The sequence below is a fragment of the Thamnophis sirtalis genome, unplaced genomic scaffold (assembly GCF_051295495.1).
Source record: "Thamnophis sirtalis isolate CommonGarterSnake01/CBP01778 unplaced genomic scaffold, rThaSir2_p1.2 scaffold_2, whole genome shotgun sequence".
NCBI classification, from domain to species: Eukaryota; Metazoa; Chordata; class Lepidosauria; order Squamata; family Natricidae; genus Thamnophis; species Thamnophis sirtalis.
The window spans coordinates 109,519,289-109,537,600 of record NW_028261382.1 but is presented as its reverse complement, the minus strand read 5'-3'; the positions used below and the strand labels follow the sequence as shown (position 1 = coordinate 109,537,600).

The 18,312-nt window shown below is 44.5% G+C and overlaps 1 protein-coding gene across 1 annotated transcript in view; it reads right to left on the bottom strand.

Annotated features, from left to right (window-relative positions):
• Positions 1–973: 973 nt before the first annotated feature.
• OC90 (otoconin 90) overlaps positions 974–18,312 on the bottom strand; it is a 35,301-nt gene continuing 17,962 nt past the window's right edge. The window contains exons 8-13 of the mRNA XM_087703566.1: positions 13,017–13,064; positions 11,781–11,831; positions 10,896–10,946; positions 5,887–6,061; positions 4,784–4,890; positions 974–1,293 (exon numbers count right to left, since the gene is read on the bottom strand). Coding sequence (XP_087559692.1) covers positions 974–1,293; positions 4,784–4,890; positions 5,887–6,061; positions 10,896–10,946; positions 11,781–11,831; positions 13,017–13,064 — 752 coding nt within the window. The remainder of the gene's footprint in view (positions 1,294–4,783; positions 4,891–5,886; positions 6,062–10,895; positions 10,947–11,780; positions 11,832–13,016; positions 13,065–18,312) is intronic.

Genomic DNA, 18,312 nt, shown 5'->3' with positions numbered 1-18,312 from the left:
GATGGTATTGAAAGCAGCTTAGAACATTTCATCTCTGTTCCTCCTGATCTTTGTACAACCATCATTCTACCCAGGAGAGATTAAAAATGAAATAGGTATTATGGCTATATAGGTATTATGGCTATATAGGTGTTATGGCTATATAACCAGGAATGTTAAAGTTCTACTCTAAAGCAGGAACTGGGTATGTCTAGTTTAAGGAAAAGAAGGACTAAGGGAGACATGATAGCAGTCTTCCAATATCTCAGGGGTTGCCACAAAGAAGAGGCAGTCAAGCTATTCTCCAAAGCACATGAGGGCAGGACAAGAAGCAATGGGTGGAAACTCATCGAGGAGAGGAGCAACTTAGAACTAAGGAGAAATTCCCTGACAATTAGAACAATTAATCAGTGGAACAGCTTCCCTCCAGAAGTTGTGAATGCTCCAACACTGTATCTTTTTAAGAAGATGCTGGATATCCATTGGTCTGAAGTGGTGTAGGGTTTCTTGCCTAAGCTGGGGGTTGGACTAGAAGACCTTCAAGGTCTCTTCCAAGTCTGTTATTCTATTCTATTCCTCACCACTGAAATATATATATTTAGGGATCACCCAATAAGTAGAAGATCTCCCACATTTACATCCTGTTGTGTTCTAAGATAGCATAGCAGAATAACAGAGTTGGAAGGGACCTTGGAGGTCTTCTAGTCCAACCCCTGCTCAAGCCAGAGACCCTATACCATTCCAGACAAGCAACTGTCCAGTCTCTTCTTAAACGCCTCCATTGATGGATGACCCACAAAGTTGCTAGAACTTTGGCTAAATTTCCTAACTTTGAAAACAAATTCATCCCTGGAACAATTTGCCTTCAGGAGTTGTGGGTGCTTCATCTCCGGAGGCTTTTAAGAAAAGACTGGACAGCCATATAAGATACACTACTGGCTGCCTCTTGAAAAATGTAGCCGATAGATCTGCAGCTGGGCAGAAAAGTGGAGATTTATCTTGTTTGCAATGGGACTATTCTGGATCTCCATCTGCCATTCCGTATTGCTCTTTTCCCACGTCTCAGGAGGGGCTGAGCTGGACCTGCCTCCTCGCTGCTACTCTCTTCTTCTTCTTCACTAGATGTTCTGGAACCTCTTGGAGGGCTGCTTGGAGGCCTCTCGCGTCCTGACCAGCGGCAAGCCAGTTTGTCCTCTCGGCAAGCCTGTCTGCTGGGCAGCCTCCGGGTTTCGTTGAATGGGGCTGCAGCCATGCATTCAGCCGCAGCTTTATCGCAGGAACACAGGAGGTTTTCGCACAGGGTCCATCCAACACCTGGCAGAAGGGAAGATGGTGGAGAGGAGCTTCTGAATCAAATCTCACAGCGGCTACAATAAGGCCATGATGGCAGGAAGCGTTTGCCATCATAGCAACGGTGATGACCAGGTTGAGCCCAAGAAAGGTGTCAAGGTGTCATCATCTCGGAGTTCCTTTGTGCCCGCAAGAAATCTAAGTCCCACCCTCCTTTAATCCCACTGGCTCTTATCTACCGCCAACCAGCCCTGGATGACATCTTCGCATCTCGCTGGTTGAGGTTGAAGTTGCATAACATTCTCAGAGACTCTTCCCATCCTGCTTACAATCTTTTTAGATTGTTGCCTTCTGGCAGAAGATGCAGAACAATTAAAACTAGGACCACACGTCTTCTGAATGGCTTTTATCCCAGAGGTATAATTCCACTCAACAATGATCTAAAGGGACACCGAGCTATTGGACAGCACTACTTGGTCTGTTGTGTGGATGCTTGGGTGGTTTAGGGGCGGGGAATTTTTTTGGGGTGGGTGGGTGGGTGTTTGGGAATTGTTAAGTGTGTTGGGTCTGATCTCTGAGTGTTATGTGAATTTCATTGTACGTGTAAACTGTGTATTTACGTACAATGACAAGGGAACAGCCAGATGAAGGGAACAGCTGAAGAACAAGGGTCAACTTGGAAGTAAGACCACAGGTGGACGGTGAATGGCTCCTCCCAGAGGAAATAAAAGAGGAGCGAAAGGGGAGGGGAGTTTGCAGGAGACAATTAGTTCATTCCTGCATTCTTGCCAAGTATTGTGGCGTCTGAAAGATATCCACCTGGCCACTCTCCAAGCCTGATAAAGGTCGGTAATTGTGAACTATCTTGAAAGACTGTGGGAGAGGAAAGACTTTGCTGCAGAGGAATTCACTGTAAATTAAAGGCATTTATTGGGACGAGGACTTGGCTTTGTGCTTCTGGGGAAGCCTTGGTCAGAACACATTGTGCCAATATGACATGCCTGAATAAAATGTTCTTTGAAGGAGATCTCATGCCTCGAAGTTCTTTGGTTTGGGGTTGTGTTATTTGGAACCTAGAGGAGATCTTTGATGAGCTCTAAGCTTCATTGTTTTCTTGCAGACATTTCATTACCCAACTAGGTAACATTATCAGTGCCAGAATCATTAACATTATCACTATCTAGTGGGGTAATGGAGCATCTGCAAGAAAACCACCAAGCCTAGAGAGCACCAAGGACTAGGGTGGTATTCACTTACCTTCCCTACTGGTTCGCAAATGTGAGTGCACGCGCATGCACTTTGGACTAAGAAAGGGGCCTAAATGGGATGCCATAGAGCAGGGGCGGGGGGCGGGGCCACCAGCAATTTCTGCTACCGGTTTGAGCAAATTGGTCTGAACTGGCAGAATCCCACCTCTGACAGTGGTGGGATTCAAATAATTTAACAACCAGTTCTCTGCCCTAATGACCAGCTGGGGGGAGGGGTGGCTCGGTGGTCATGTGACTGGGTGGGTGTGGCCAACTCAAGGTCACTCACATCAATGGGCGCTTCGCCTTAGCTGTTACAACGTAATAAGAGTTAACCAGAGAGGCAGTTTCTGTAAACAGGGCAATAAAGATGAGGCTAGAAACAACACCAGAATGTTTCCTTCCTGCCTTCCTTACAGGATTAGCCCTGTAAAGTGGGAAAAAACAAAAGGAGATTTCTTCCAACAACCGGTTCTCCGAACTGCTTAGAAAGTTCTCCCGAGAGAAGAAAGGAGGGAAGGAAGGAGGGAAGGAAGGAGAGGAGAGGAGAGAAGAAAGGAGGGAAGGAAGGAAAGGAGAGAAGAAAGGAGGGAAGGAAGGAGGGAATGTAGGAGAGAAGGAAGGGGGGAAGGTAGGAGAAAAGGAAGGGGAAAGGAAGGAGAGGAGGAGAGAAGAAAGGAGGGAAGGAAAGAGGGAAGGAAGCAGGGAAGGAGGAGGGAAGGAGAGAAGGAGAGAAGAAAGGGGGGAGGGAAGGAGGGAAGGGGGAAGGAGGGAGGGAAGGAAGGAGGGAAGGAGAGTAGGAGAGAAGAAAGGAGGGAAGGAAGGAGGGAAGGAAGGAAGAAGAAGTAGGAATGTTGTAAGATAAGATGGAGTTATGGGATGGTAAAAAAGCAATTTCAGAAAAAAATATATTAAAAAAATAAAAAAGAAAAGAAAGTTCTCCCGAATGGGCGCAAACTGGCTGAATCCCACCACTGACTTCTGAAAAGGAACGCTAATCTACAAATATTCTCTGCTGTTGGCTATTGGCAATCAAAGCCCCACATCTTTTCAAGAGTACACAGTACTCATTATAGAGACAAGACGTGATTATTCAAAGAACTACTAAGAATCCAGGAATGAAGAAAAGCAGATTCCCACAACCACTGATGAGGCAAGGCAGCTGTATAATAAACACGGAGCAATCCCCAATTAACCTCTGAGTTCTAGATCGGAGCGCCAAGGTGTTACCTAGTTGGGTAATGAAACGTCTGCAAGAAAACAACTAAACTCAGAGAGCCCCTAGGATTCCAACAGATGATTTGGTCAGGGCCAGTGGTGGGATTCCAAATCTTTTCCTACCGGTTTTATGAGAGGGCGATTCACACACCTGCCTAACGGACACTTTGCGTGTATGCGCAGCACTCAAACACCGCCCTCAGTGTCAGCGCTGGTGAGCTGAGCTGTTTTTTTTAGCTCAGCTGAGGCGCAGCAATTCATTCTGCTGTGCAAATCGGCTGAGCTAAAAAACAAGGGACTATAGGACAGGGAATGATGGGGACGGGAGCAGTGGTGGGATTCAAATAATTTAACAACCGGGTCTCTGCCCTAATGACCAGCTGGGTAGGTGTGGCTCAGTGGTCATGTGACTGGGTGGGCGTGGCCAACTCAACGTCACTCAGATCGATGGGCACTTCGCCTTAGCTGTTACTATGTAATAAGGGTTAACCGGAGAGGCAGTTTCTGTAAGCAGGGCAATAAAGATGAGGCTAGAAACAACACCAGAATGTTTCCTTCCTGCCTTCCTTACAGGATTAGCCCTGTAAAGTGGAAAAAAACAAAAGGAGATTTCTTCCAACAACCAGTTCTCCAAACTGCTTAGAAAGTTAACAACCAGTTCTCCCCGAATAGGTGCAAACTGGCTGAATCCCACCAATGGACGGGAGGGAGGGTCCAAGCAGAGGTGGTATTGGTGGGTTCTCTGAACTACTCAAAATTTCCGTTACCAGTTCACCTGAACTGGTTTGAACCGGCTGAATACCACCTCTGGTCATATCTATTATTTTTACAAATTTGATACACACACACACACACACACCAAGGTATACCTTTTTTGTGGGTTTGGGAGATGAATTTTCTAAAGAACTGATGAAGTTCTAACTCTGTTAAAATCCTTTCCTTGAAGACTTTTCTATATTAACCAGAGAAAAGTGATTTTTTTTCTTCCTTTTAAAAATGTTTCACTTAAGAAAGAGGTGATTCTCGGACCCCGCTATCTCAAAACTTACACGTTGGTGTGTGATCAAAACACACAACTTCAGATCTTGACGTTTTTTCTGGCTGACATCCCAGCCTTTTAACTTGTTCCAGGCAACATTGATGGGAGAAACAACATCTGTTAGATGGAAAGGATAACAGAATTAACGTTTCAAAACAATTTTCTACCTACATGGATAAACCTAGCAGGTATCATATTTTGAAAAATATTTTTTTCTCTCTTGCTTTATCATATCGCCTAGTTCAGGTCAAAGATGGGACATGGGCAGAGCCAGCCACAAGTGGAGGTGAGGGGCAAAGACCTCACCTCTCTATGATTTCTGCCCGTTGTTCAAGATCTGACAGAATTGATACTGAGTCCTGTTGCTTCAGCAATGCAACTAGTAGAACATAGAAAGCTGTATTTATTTATTTGAGGGTGGGAGGGAAGGAGGAAGAAAGGAAGGAAAGAGAAGAGAGGGAGGGAGGAGGGAGGAGAGAAACAGAAGTGAGGGAGCAAGGGAGGAGGGAGGGAAGGAAGGAAGGAAGAAAGGAGAGAATGAGAGAAGGGAGAAGGGAGGGAGGGAAGAAGGAAGGAGAGAAAGAAGAGGGAGGAGGAAGAAAGGAAGGAAGGCTAGAAAGAAAGAAGAGAGGGAGGGAGGAGAGAAAGAAGTGGGTAGGGAGGAAAGAAGGAAGGAAGGAGAGAAAGAGAGAAGAGAGGAAGGAAGGAGAGAAGAGAGGAAGGAGAGAAAGAGGAGGGAGGGAGGAGAGAAGGGAGGGAGGGAGGAAGGAAGGGCAGAACAATAGTATAACAATAATAGTACAATGAAATCAACAGTGGAAAAAGAACACAATGGGAATACATCAATGTAACACATGGAATAGATCAATATGCTACATATTGATCAAATTGAATGCATTAATGTGGTACATAATATCTCATATCCTGCCCAATACCTCTGGCTGAGCAGAAATGGGGAAAGACTTTTTCTCTCTTTCTGTTTCATTTCATTTTATTGTTAACTGTAAATATTTATTTAGGACCCCCTTCCTAGATAGAAGATTTAAGTTAGCAAAATGCATGCTGCCCTAGGAGCATATGTGATTCTTTTGTTTTGCTTTTGATATTAACCACCTGTCCAGTTCATCGGTCGGATGTCCTCTTCCCTCTTGTCCACAAAAGCAGCCATATAATTCGAACTCCTCTGGACACCGGTCGGTCAAGCAGTAGAGCATCTCACCCAACTGTGGAAACTCGCGGTTGAGTTTTCCATTCTCGCCCCATTGCAGAAAAGAGAAACGATCACACACTGTGGAAAAGAAATATGCATTTCACAGTTTTATTCTTTGAGTACAGAATAGAATAGAATAGAATAGAATAGGGTTGGAAGGGACACTGGAAGTCTTCTAGTCCAACCCCTTGCTTAGGCAGGAAACCCTACACCACTTCAGAAAATAGTTATCCAACATCTTCTTAAAAACTTCCAGTTTTGGAGCATTCACAACTTCTGGAGGCAAATTGTTCCACTGATTAATTGTTCTAGTGGTCAGAAAATTTCTCCTTAGTTCTAAGTTGTTTCCCTCCTTGATTAGTTTCCACGCATTGTTCTACTCACAGGTGGTTGGAGAATAGTTTGACTATCTCTTCTTTGTGGCAACCCCTGAGATATTGGAAGACTGCTATCATGTCTCCCCTGGTCCTTCTTTTCATTAAACTAGACATACCCAGTTCCTGCAACCGTTCTTCATATGTTTTGGCCTCCAGTCCCCTAATCATCTTTGTTGCCCTTCTCTGCACTCTTTCTAGAATCTCAACATCTTTTTTATATCGTGGCGACCAAAACTGGGTGCAGTATTCCAAGTGTGGCCTTACCAAGGCATTATAAAGTAGTATTAACACTTCACAGGATCTTGATTCTACCCCTCTGTTTATGTAGCCTAGAACTGTGTTGGCTTTTTTGGCAACTGCTGCACACTGCTGGCTCATATTTAAATGGTTGTCCACTAGGACTCCAAGATCCCTCTCACCGTTACTACTATTGAGCAAGGTACCACCTATACTGTACCCGTGCATTTCGTTTTTCTTGCCTAAATGTAGAACCTTAGTTGTAGAACATACGGATGACTACGGAATTCTCTTTTCTGCTGCATATCTCATATTCCTCATATTTTCTCCCCTTTATCTTTCAACCTTCTAGAGAAGATCTGGGCATCAGAAAGATAAGGCTGAATTGGGATAAAAAAACCATTTTTCTGGGACTGTCCATTCCACTAGCAAATGGCAATTGTCAATGTAACTAATGTGCTAATAAAAAAAATAATTAAACCCAAGATATTTCCTAAAGGAGCAGCATGGTGGCCTAGTGGTGAAGGCGCTCGCCTCCCACTCAGAAAGTTGAGAGTTCAATCCTAGATCATAGAGGAAGTTTCTCTGTTAGGGCACAAAGAGAAAATATCTGCTGTGAACTCTGCATGGTGTCAGGAAGGGCATCCAGCCAGTAAATGCTCGGCTCCACCCAGTCGCTGCAATTTACCCTGAATTAAGGGATTCCAGAGTCATGAAAGAGAGGTTTTTTATGTATCTCCTGAAGAATTAGTACACTGGTGGATCGTTTCTTTTCTATTTACATTTTTCTTTCATGTACAACACACAACTAACGTTCAAACTAACTGTTTTGTAGGTCTCCTCTCTTTTCTTCTAGTTAAATTATTGGATTGAGTGAAAGCATTTCATACCTTCCGTAAAATATTCTTCAGGAGATGGTGACGCTTCTGGAGTCATCGTAGACAATGTCACAGGTTCCTCCCCAACTATCTTGAAGAAATGTCCTGGATTTGGGGTTAAAAAGATGCCTTTTTAAGATTCCGTGGAACACGTGGTGGGTTCCAGATTCTGTTCCAACCGGTATGGTTGGAATGGGCCTGGCGGTGTCCAAATGGACATGTGCAGCGTGCATGCACATGTGCGCAGTGCGCACATGTGTCTTAGTGCCTCTGCTAGTGCCAGCTGCTCTGCAGAGCATTGCACAGGTGCCGTCCATTCCGTGTGCGTGCGCAAAAGCGCCAAAGGCTTAAAAGACCGGTGAGGAGCTCAGGCGGGTAGGTCGGCCCTCCGGAGCACCATACCGAAATGGTATCCAGTGCTCCAGGCAGGCTCCGGTACGCATACCGCCTGCAACTCACCACTGCGGGGAACTAAGATCTATTAAAGAAGTAACAAGAACAAAGCAGGCTCCTGTAGTGTTTTTGAATGAGGGGAAAAAAAACCATCCTGTGGCATCCTTCCATGAATCTCACTTTAAATAAGTGTCTTAAAAAGTATTGGTACGGAAGAGGCCTTCACCCTGCTGTGGATAGACGAAGGAGAGAACAGTGATGGCTAACCTTTTCGTTGTTGAGTACCAAAAATGCAAGGGCACGTTCGCAATAGCATGTGCTTGCTGGCATCCATAATGCAACCCCCCCCTCATGCTCCCCCCCATGCGGGCCGCACTGCTCGGCTGCAAGCTGAGCTTGTTATTTCCTCCAGGGGGTCAGGGAGGCCATTTTCACCCTCCTCAGGTTCCAGGAAAGCCTCCGGAGCCTGGGGAGGGCAAAAAACTGGCCCAACGGGGCTACCAGAACTTCCGGTAGAGCCATTGGGCCTGTTTTTCACTCTCTCCAGCCTCTGGAGGCTTTCTTGAAGCCTGGGGTGGGCGAAAAGGCCTCCCTCAGCCCCCTGGATGCCCTCCGGAAACCGGAAACAAATCGTTTCTGAACTTCCGGTAGCCTCATTGGGTTCCACCAGAAAACCGCGTTCGACTAAACCACGCTCGACGAAACCGCGTAGCTGACATCATCAACAGGGCGACAACAACGCGGAGACAGAAGCACGCTGTAAACCCTAAACCTAAAATTAACCCCTAAACCTAAACCTAACCCCCTAAACCTAATCCTGGAAGAGCCAAGGTGGCGCAGTGGTTAAATGCAGCACTGCAGGCTACTGCTAGATCAGCAGTTCAGCGGTTCAAATCTCACCGGCTCAGGGTTGACTCAGCCTTCCATCCTTCCGAGGTGGGTAAAATGAGGACCCAGATTGTTGGGGGCAATATGCTGACTCTCTGTAAACCGCTTAGAGAGGGCTGAAAGCCCTATGAAGCGGTATATAAGTCTACTGCTATTGCTATTGCTAAACCTAACCCTAACCCTAAACCTAACCCTTAACCTAACCCTAAACCTAACCCTTAACCTAACCCTAAACCTAACCCTTAACCTAACCCTAAACCTAACCCTTAACCTAACCCTTAACCTAACCCTTAACCTAACCCTAAACCTAACCCTTAACCTAACCCTAAACCTAACCCTAAACCTAACCCTAAACCTAACCCTAAACCTAACCCTTAACCTAACCCTTAACCTAACCCTAAACCTAACCTTTAACCTAACCCTAACCCTAACCCTTAACCTAACCCTTAACCTAACCCTAAACCTAACCCTTACCTTAAGTTGAATCGGCTTGCTTTCAAAGTACTATTTAAAGTGCCCTTCTTTCTCCGCGCTGGCTGTTGTCGTCCTGTTGATAACGTCAGCGACGCGGTTTAATCAGGCGCGGCTTAGTCGAGCGCGGTTTTGTCGTGCCACGGCCTCATTGGGCCTGTTTTTCTCCCTCCCCAGGCTCCGTAGGCTTTCCTGAAGCTTGGGGAGAGTGAAAACGTCCTCTCCTGGGCCTCTGAAAGGCCGAAAATCAGCTGGCACTTGCATGAGCACAGATATGGCTCTGCATGCCAGCTGTGGCCCGTGTGTCATAGGTTCGCCATCACAGGGCTAGAATGATAACGATGATAAATAAGTAGAGGTGCAGTTTAAACATACAGCCACAGATGTCCCTGCACTGCCTTTTTTTTCTAATGAATCCTATGGCCACAGGAATTTGACTTGCCAGTGTTTGCCGGTCTTGGTAATTCTGAAGTTGGCATGGCTTCTGCTTCTGGTGTGCTAATCCCAGGTGATGTGGTTGTAGTTTTTATTGTAGCGAAGGAGCTCTCTGACAATCCTGGGAAAAGATGCAGGATTAGCTCCTTTGCGTCTTAATAGGACATTCAACTTTATATTAATTTAAGTCAAGTATAAATACCTTTCCCCCACCCCACCCCACCCAATCTCCCAAGTCTTGCTATATTGGGAGTTTTCAGGTGGAGGAGATACACCTGGTAGGAGGAGGAAATGTTGGGTGTAAGATATGTATATACTCGTAGCAAGGTCATTCAAGGCATGAAAGTTTTTGCAAGCCAGGTTACTCTCACCTTTTCTACCCTGTTTCCCCCAAAATAAGACCTCCCTGGATAATAAGCCCAATCGGGCTTTTGAGCGCATGCACTAAAATAAGCCCTCCCCAGAAAATATTGCAACACCGCAGCAGCCATGAGGTGATCATACTTGCCGTACCCTGCCGTGGCACGACAAAACCGCGGTGGTCAAAATCACGGTGATAAAATCGCGGCGCTAAAGCATCATCACCGCGCGTCATCACCGCCGCGACAACAGCGTGGCAACAGAAGGGCGCTTTAAAACGGCGCCGCGGCAGAAAGCCGACTTCAGTTAAGGTAAGCGTTAGGATTAGGTTTAGGGGTTTGTTTTAGGTTTAGGTTTAGGTTTAGGGTTAGGTTTAGGGTTAGGGTTAAAGTTAGGGTTAGGGTTAGGGTTAGGGTTAGGGTTAGGGTTAGGGTTAGGGTTAGGGTTAGGGTTAGGGTTAGGGTTAGGGTTAGGGTTAGGGTTAGGGTTAGATTTAGGGTACTGAGTGCTTGGGAATGCGCGAATTTGCCCTCCGCGATTATGTCATCGCGGTAGGGTCGTGTTTTTCCTTAGCGCTTAGAACGATGCGAATTAGTCTTCGCACTTATGTCTCCGCAGATAAGGACTTCGCGGATTTGTGGTGGAACCGTACCCTGCACCTCAAAAATAATAAGACCTCCCCGAAAATAAGGCCAAGTGCTTATTTTGGGGGTCAAAAGAAAATAAGACCCTGTTTTATTTTTGGGAAAACACAGTGAAAGCCAGCATAAAAGGAAGATAGGTGTTTCTAATAAACGTAAATTAAGCAAACACTTTCCACAGTAGGATTGAAGACTTTTTCGCCCTGGGAACAAACTGCAAGTACCAACTTACCTCTTAGTTCTGAATTATCAAAAGCAACAGTTGCCTCTTTCTGGGTCACAGCTACAAAGCAACATACACAAGGAAAGTTTGTGTTACTAGATCAGATAATGTTTATGGTTTTTGCAATTTCCTTGATCAGGAACATTTCAAAACATGCCTCTCTAAGCAATCAAATACTTTTTCTATTGCTTCCTTTTTGCAGATGATGAAAACAGAAGTTTGATGCTTAAGTGAAAGAGGTGAAGCAAACTTCTATCACTTGCAGAAATGGCCAAGAAAATTACAGGGGAGAAAGAAAGGAAAAGGGAGGGAGGGAGGGAGGGAGGGAGGGAGGGAAGGAAGGAAGGAAGGAAGGAAGGAAGGAAGGAAGGAAGGAAGGAAGGAAGGAGAAGAGGGGAAAGGGGGGGAAGAAGGAAGGGAGGACGGGAGAGAGAAAGGGAGAGAGGAAAGAAGGAGAGAACAGGGAGGGAGGGAGAGATGGAGGGAGGGAGGGAGGAGAAGAGGGGAAAGGGAGGGGGAGGAAGGAAGGGAGGAAGGGAGAGAGAAAGGGAGAGAGGAAGGAAGGAGAGAACAGGGAGGGAGAAAGGAAGGAAGGAAGGAAGGAAAGAAAGAAAGAAAAAGAAAGAAAGAAAGAAAGAAAGAAAGAAAGAAAGAAAGAAAGAAAGAAAGAAAGAAAGAAGGATGTCCCCCATGAGCTCTTGCTAATTACAATAATTTCTTATTTTTGAATTTGTTTTGAACTACATTTGTCCCTTAGACAATGCTAGGATCATTTGGGTGTTTGAAAAAAATTGGTGCTTCCTGAAATGGCTTATAAGGTTCACCCCATGTTGACGTATGTTTAAATACATTTTCTACATGTTTCATAATGAAAGATAAAGACCCATACAGTACCCCCTCCTCTGAAGGTTTCAAGGACTCCACTGCTTTCAATGTCTGAAGAAACTGAAAGAAAAACAGATGCGTTGGGGGTAAAAAAAATGTGCATGGATTCCTCCTAATAAACAAGCATCAAAACGTCAAATAATTTATAAGAAAAAGATGTTGACTTGAAGGAAGCCCTAGGAGGAGTGAAATCTATCTCAAGATGAAATTTCTTAGGGCAGTGATTCTCAACCTTTTCTTCACCACGGAACCTCTTTAAATACCTTGTGTGGCCATGGGTCACTGAGACTTAACTCAAGATTTAAATCACAACATTTCTTCAAGCATTCGTCGACTTCCTGTGATGACATTGGGGGCCGCCCAGTGGTGGGTTCCGGATTCTGTTCCAACTGGTACGGTTGGAACAGCCCCGGCGTCACCCACACGGACGCACGTGGCGCGCGCACACACATGCGCCATGCATGCATGTGTCATACTTGCTTGTGATGCTTCAGCAAGCCTCCGCGACACTCCAGCTGCTCGGCAGAGCATCGTGCAGGCGCCATACACACCATGCGTGTGCATGGAAGCACCAAAGGCTTCAAGGACAGGTAAGGAGCTCGGGCGGGCAGGTGGGCCCTCTGGAGCACTGTACCGGAACGGTACCCGGTACTCCGGGCAGGCTCTGGTATGCCCGTACAGGGGTGTACTGCCTGCAACCCACCACTGGGGCAGCCCAAGGTTCTGCAGATCACAGGTGGAGAACCACAGTCTTAGAGAATTTGGATTTCGGAGCAGCTGCTGAAAAATTGGAACTTCCATGTACTTCTAACATAGACCAAAGGCCATCACAGGTCTGTCAGGAATCAAGTGATGAAAACGTTGCTTCAGTATGAATCTCAATCATGGATCAAGCTGCGTCAGTTTCTAGTTATGGTCATTTAGCTATGAACTGTGACAAATGGTCATAAGTCACTTTTTCAGTGCTGTTGTAACTTCTTACAGTCACTAAGTAAACTGTTGTAAGTTGAGGACCATCTGTGTTAGCTAAGGTCACTGAGATGTCCTGGTCTATTGAGGGAGGGATTGAGGGTGGAAAAATCTACATTCAAGTGCAGCTCAGCCGTCTGCATCTCACTGTGCCAATGTAAAGAAGAAAAGGTGAATTGAATTATTTGTTATCCATCATGTCTTTGGTTATTCTGGAAATCTAAGAATTTCAAGGAGAGAACAATTGCACCTGTCCAGAAGAATGTATTAACTTACATCTTTCATGGTTATTCAGGGTCAGGTCATTGAGCTCTTGAGGAACATCTGTCAAAGAAAAAAATAGATTCTGTGACAAATCCTGTTTTGTAACTTACTCCAAGAATAAACACAAGTGATTTTTTAAATAAAGAATTAAGGAGGAGGAGGAATAGGAATAGGAATAGGAATAGGAATAGGAATAAGAATAGGAATAGGAATAGGAATAGGAATAGGAATAGGAATAGGGTGATGATGATGAAGAAGAAGAAGAAGAAGAAGAAGAAGAAGAGGAGGAGGAGGAGGAGGAGGAGGAGGAGGAGGAGGAGGAGGAGGAGGAGGAGGAGGAGGAGGAGGATAGCAGTAGCAATAGCAGTTAGACTTATATACCGCTTCATAGGGCTTTCAACCCTCTCTAAGCGGTTTACAGAGTCAGCATATTGCCCCCAACAACAATCTGGGTCCTCATTTTACCCACCTCGGAAGGATGGAAGGCTGAGTCAACCCTGAGCCGGTGAGATTTGAACAGCCGAACTGCAGGTCTGCAGTCAGCTGAAGTAGCCTGCAGTGCTGCATTTAATCACTGCACCACCTTGGCTCTCCTCCACCTCCTCCACCTTGGAGGAGGAGGAGGAGGAGGAGGAGGAGGGGGGGGAGAAGAGACAATGACTTTATTGGCCAAATATGATTGGACACACAAGGAATTTGTATCCAGTGCATAAGCTCTCAGTGTACATACAAGCAATAAATGATAAATCATTATCATTGTCATCATAAAAGTACATCCATCCTAAATCATAAAATACAACACAATGATAGACATAGGATACTAAAAATACGCAATCAATATAACTCATACTAGGATACTAAGTAAAACAATATAAATCATAAGCTTCAAGCAACAAAGTTATAGTCAAAAGAAGATAAGGAGATAGGTAATAGGAAAAATAAGAATAGAATACAGTCTTACTAGATAATTTGACAGTGTTGTGGGGATTAGTTGTGATGGCATAGGGGAAAAATTGTCCGTGTGTCTAGTTGTTCTGGCGTGCAGTGCCCTATAAACATAGTTTTGAAGGTAGAAGAAAAACCCCATATATTTTTTCCTCTATAAGTTATGACTTAGGATAGCAAAAATAATAAATATGGGGGTTTTTTTTGTGTAGAGATAAAAAAAATCAATATGGCAATTATAATAAATATTTATTAGATTTTATTATGCCTTTATTATAAAGGCAACTCAAGGCAGTTACCTATATAACAATACTCCTTTCTCCTTCTGTTTTTCACACAACAACTTTGTGAAATTGGCTGGGCTGAGAGAAAGTGACTGGTTCAGAGTCGCCTAATCAGTTTTTCCTATCCAAGGCAAGACTAGAACTCACCATCTCCTGGTAATTGCTCCAAAGTCACCAAGCTGGCTTTCATACCTAAGACGGGACTAGAACTTGCTGTTACCTGGTGTTTGGCTCAAAGTCACCTAGATGACTTTCCTGCCTAAGATGGGACTAGAATTCACAATTTCCTGACGCTTGGCCCAAGTCACTGAGCCAGATTTCAGGTTTAAATCGGGACTAGAACTCACAGTCTCCTGGTTTCTAGGCTAGTATCTTAACCACTACACCAAACTAGCAATGGAATTATCATTATAGATAGATAGATAGATAGATAGAGAGAGAGAGAGAGAGAGAGAGAGAGAGAGAGAGAGAGAGAGAGAGAGAGAGAGAGAGATATAGATATATAGATATATAGATATATATGATAAGGAGGAGACCTGTGGCTTAATGGCTAAGACATTTGCCTAAGATGCACAGGTTCGAATCCCAGTAAGGGTATGGCTAGCTGATGAGAGCTAAATAGTTTGAAATAGATCCATACTAGTCTCCCTTTATTTATTTATCAGCACAAATATAACATACATACATACATACATACATACATACATACATGTATGTATGTATGTATGTATTGAAAGTCTTTCTTTAAGTAAAGTTATAGGACTGTGATGGCGAACCAATACCATGTGTCCCGGAAGTGGCATGCAGACCAATCTCTCTGGGCATGCAAGCCGTTGCCCATTGCTCTTCCAAGTTCGGGCGCAGCAGCTAGCTGGTCTTCACGCACACGGGAGCACGGGAAATCAGAAGAGCAGCCTCCTGGTGCGCATGCGCGGACTGGGAAGATGATCTTCTGGTTTCTGGTGTGTGGAGCTGCTCTCCACACATCCATGCACGCCAGAAACCAGAAGACCAGGCGGTAAATGTGCACGCAGGCATCGGAAAATGGAAGAGCAGCCACCTAGCACGCACATGTGCATAGGGTGGCTGCTCTTCTGGTTTCCAGCACACGGATATGCATGCTCCCGTTTAAGCACTTGGTGCCGAAAAGGTTCTCCCACACTGTTATAGGATATATTATTGAGTTTATATTTTCATGCAAATGCCTGAACTTTTACAAATATCAAAAATATACCTCCTCCTCCTCCTTCTCTTCCTCTCTGGGAATTGGTATTTCCGTTACTTTCCACTTCTGCAGTAACTATTCAGAATAAAAAAGACTATCAATACAGGAATGTAGACCTGATCACAAAACAACCCCCAATTCTGCTTATCCCAAATAGCGTTTCAAATGTATTGGCTTTATTAAACAAGTCAGATTCAATAATAATAATTGCAGTACTGATGGACTTACGCTCAGCTCCCGGAATCATTACAGCTGGGCCAGTGGTGGTTTGGGGAATAACTAGAAGATGGATGATAAAACAGGGTATCCTTGTGAGATCGGGCGAGCTGAATGCCCCTGATTCGTAATGACATTTTAATGAAAATGTCAGCCATGACAATTACAGCTTTTGCCCAGATAGAAGCATCTGAGTTTCCAGTATAATCAGATCAGCCACCTACAGAAACATTTCAAAACTTTGACCTCCGTACTTTCTCTGCCTGAATCCTCACCAACTATAAACCCTTTTTTTAAAAAAAAAAGAAAGAAAGAAAAAAGATTTTTCTCCTGGCAACGAGCTATTTTTGCTCTCATGCTAGATGAAAAGCTGTGTGCTATCCGAAATTTTGCAACACATGTCTACTCAACTCTCTCCATCACTGTCTAGCAGGCGTATCAGATGCCCAAAAGGAACTGAATAAAATCGTTTGAGGGAATAAATGATCCGATTGTTCCGAAACTTCATGTGATGTGTCAGTGCAAAAAAGCAATTGTCTTCCTAGTTTGTGACATCGCCATCTGCTGCATGTTGTTGTAACACGTTGCATCAACAAATGTTGGCTTTCATGCCTAAGACAGGACTAGAATTCATGGTGTCCTGGTGATTGGTCCAAAACCATCTAGTTGGTTGTCATGCCTAAGGCAGAACTAGAGCTCCCAGTCGCCTGGTGATTGGCCCAAAGCCATCTAGTTAGTTTTTGTGCCTAAGACAGGACTAGAATTCACAGTCTCCTGGTGATTGGCAAAGTCAACCAGCCGGCTTTCATGCCTAAGGCAGGACTAGAACTCACAGTCTCCTGGTGATTGGTCCAAAGCTATCTAGTTAGTTTTCGTGCCTAAGGCAGGACTAGAATTCACAGTCTCCTGGTGATTGGCAAAGTTAACCAGCCGGCTTTCATGCCTAAGGCAGGTCTAGAACTCACAGTCTCCTGATGATTGGCCCAAAGTCATCCAGCTGGCTTTCATGGCTAAGGTGGGACTAGAACTCACAGTCTCCTGGTCACTGGCCCAAAGTCACCAACTGGCTTCCATGCTTAAGATGGACTAGAATTTACAGTCTCCTGGTTTCTAGGTCAGCACCTTCACCACTTCCCTAAACTGGGTCACAATATCTGCCCCTGCGGACTCATGTCACGTTGTGATCCAAAACTTTTTCACATGTATTATGAATAACCCATATGCCGTATTCCCCATGCTACACCAGCGCATTTGCCTTCTCTGTACATTTCTTTCTTTCTGTAAAATATTCGAAGGAGTTGACAGTGGGAAAAAAAATCAATAAGACAACTTTGAAATAATCCATGTAAATTGTTGCCATCAAGTTGGATAGAGAATGATAAAGAAATATAACGTATTAAAATCAATCCACCATTAATGCATAATTTACTTGCATACATAACTTTGTATTTGTCCCTGTAAGGTTTCGCTCTGTTCTTTTTGACTCGTTTTGAGTCAAAATGTTAAGCTGCGGGGATCATCTGTTCATTTAAAATGAAATTTTACATCTGTTCATAAGGCCTTGTCTATCTTGCCCAGATTGGCAGCCATCTGTAAACTTGGTCAACATTTATTCTGCTTCTTCATCCTGAACTTCAATGTTAGCAGCTTCATTGCTTCTACAAAAGAAGAATTCTGCCAAGTCTTTTGAAAAAGGAACGGTTTGAAAATCTACATGCATTTCCTTAATTGATAGTATTATAGACCCCTGTGGTTTCCAGGCTGAACAATCTCTTAACTTGAGAGTATAGCATCCGTTCCCAGGAGAGAAACATGAAACAAGGAAAGGAGAAGGACGGGCACCAACCATCTGCCAGAGTCCTTTCTGTGAACTGAGTCTCTTTGGTCCTCGGGTGTTGAAGCTCTGCAGAAAACAAAATTAAAAGAGCTGTATCTTTTTTTTAAGTTTGGGGTTTTCTTTGGTTCTTTCTGCAGCCCAGAAATCAACACTGCTCTGCTAAAACAGACATTGCAAAGAGACACTTTATTCTTTCTTTTTTTAAAAAATAAAATAAAACCGGCCTTCAAAATTCTTAACCAGATCAGCTAATCTCTAAAGAACATCTAAAGGCTAAAGCAGGGGTGTCAAACTCGATTTCATTGAAGGCCACATCAGGGTTCTGTTTGACTTTGGCAGCTGGGGTGGGTGTGGCCAATGTGGGTGTGGCCAGCTCAACATCACTCGTGTTGGGGGCCCCTGTGGTGGCCCGAGTGCTTTGCCAGCAAAACCAGGCTCCCAAACTCTGTTTTCAGCTGCAACGGCCTCCTGCAAACTTCTGCCAGTGAAAACGGAGATCGGGAGGGCACATGATATTCCCAAGCTCCATTTTTGTTGGCAGAAGCACTGCAGGCTGCCCCTTTGCTGTTTCCATGGTGGCCCCACATGGCAGATCTAAGCACCCCGCAGGCCGGATCTGGCCCACGAGCCTTGAGTTTGACACCCCTCGTCTAAAGGATGAAAATCTGTGTAAATGTGGAAGAGAGAAACTATTTTTTATGTAAATATAGAACAGAGTTTGCTTGAATTCCACCCCGAAAATATGTCAGAGTGAAGAAGAAAATAAGTAAATACAACAACAGAAGGAGGGGAGGAAGAGAG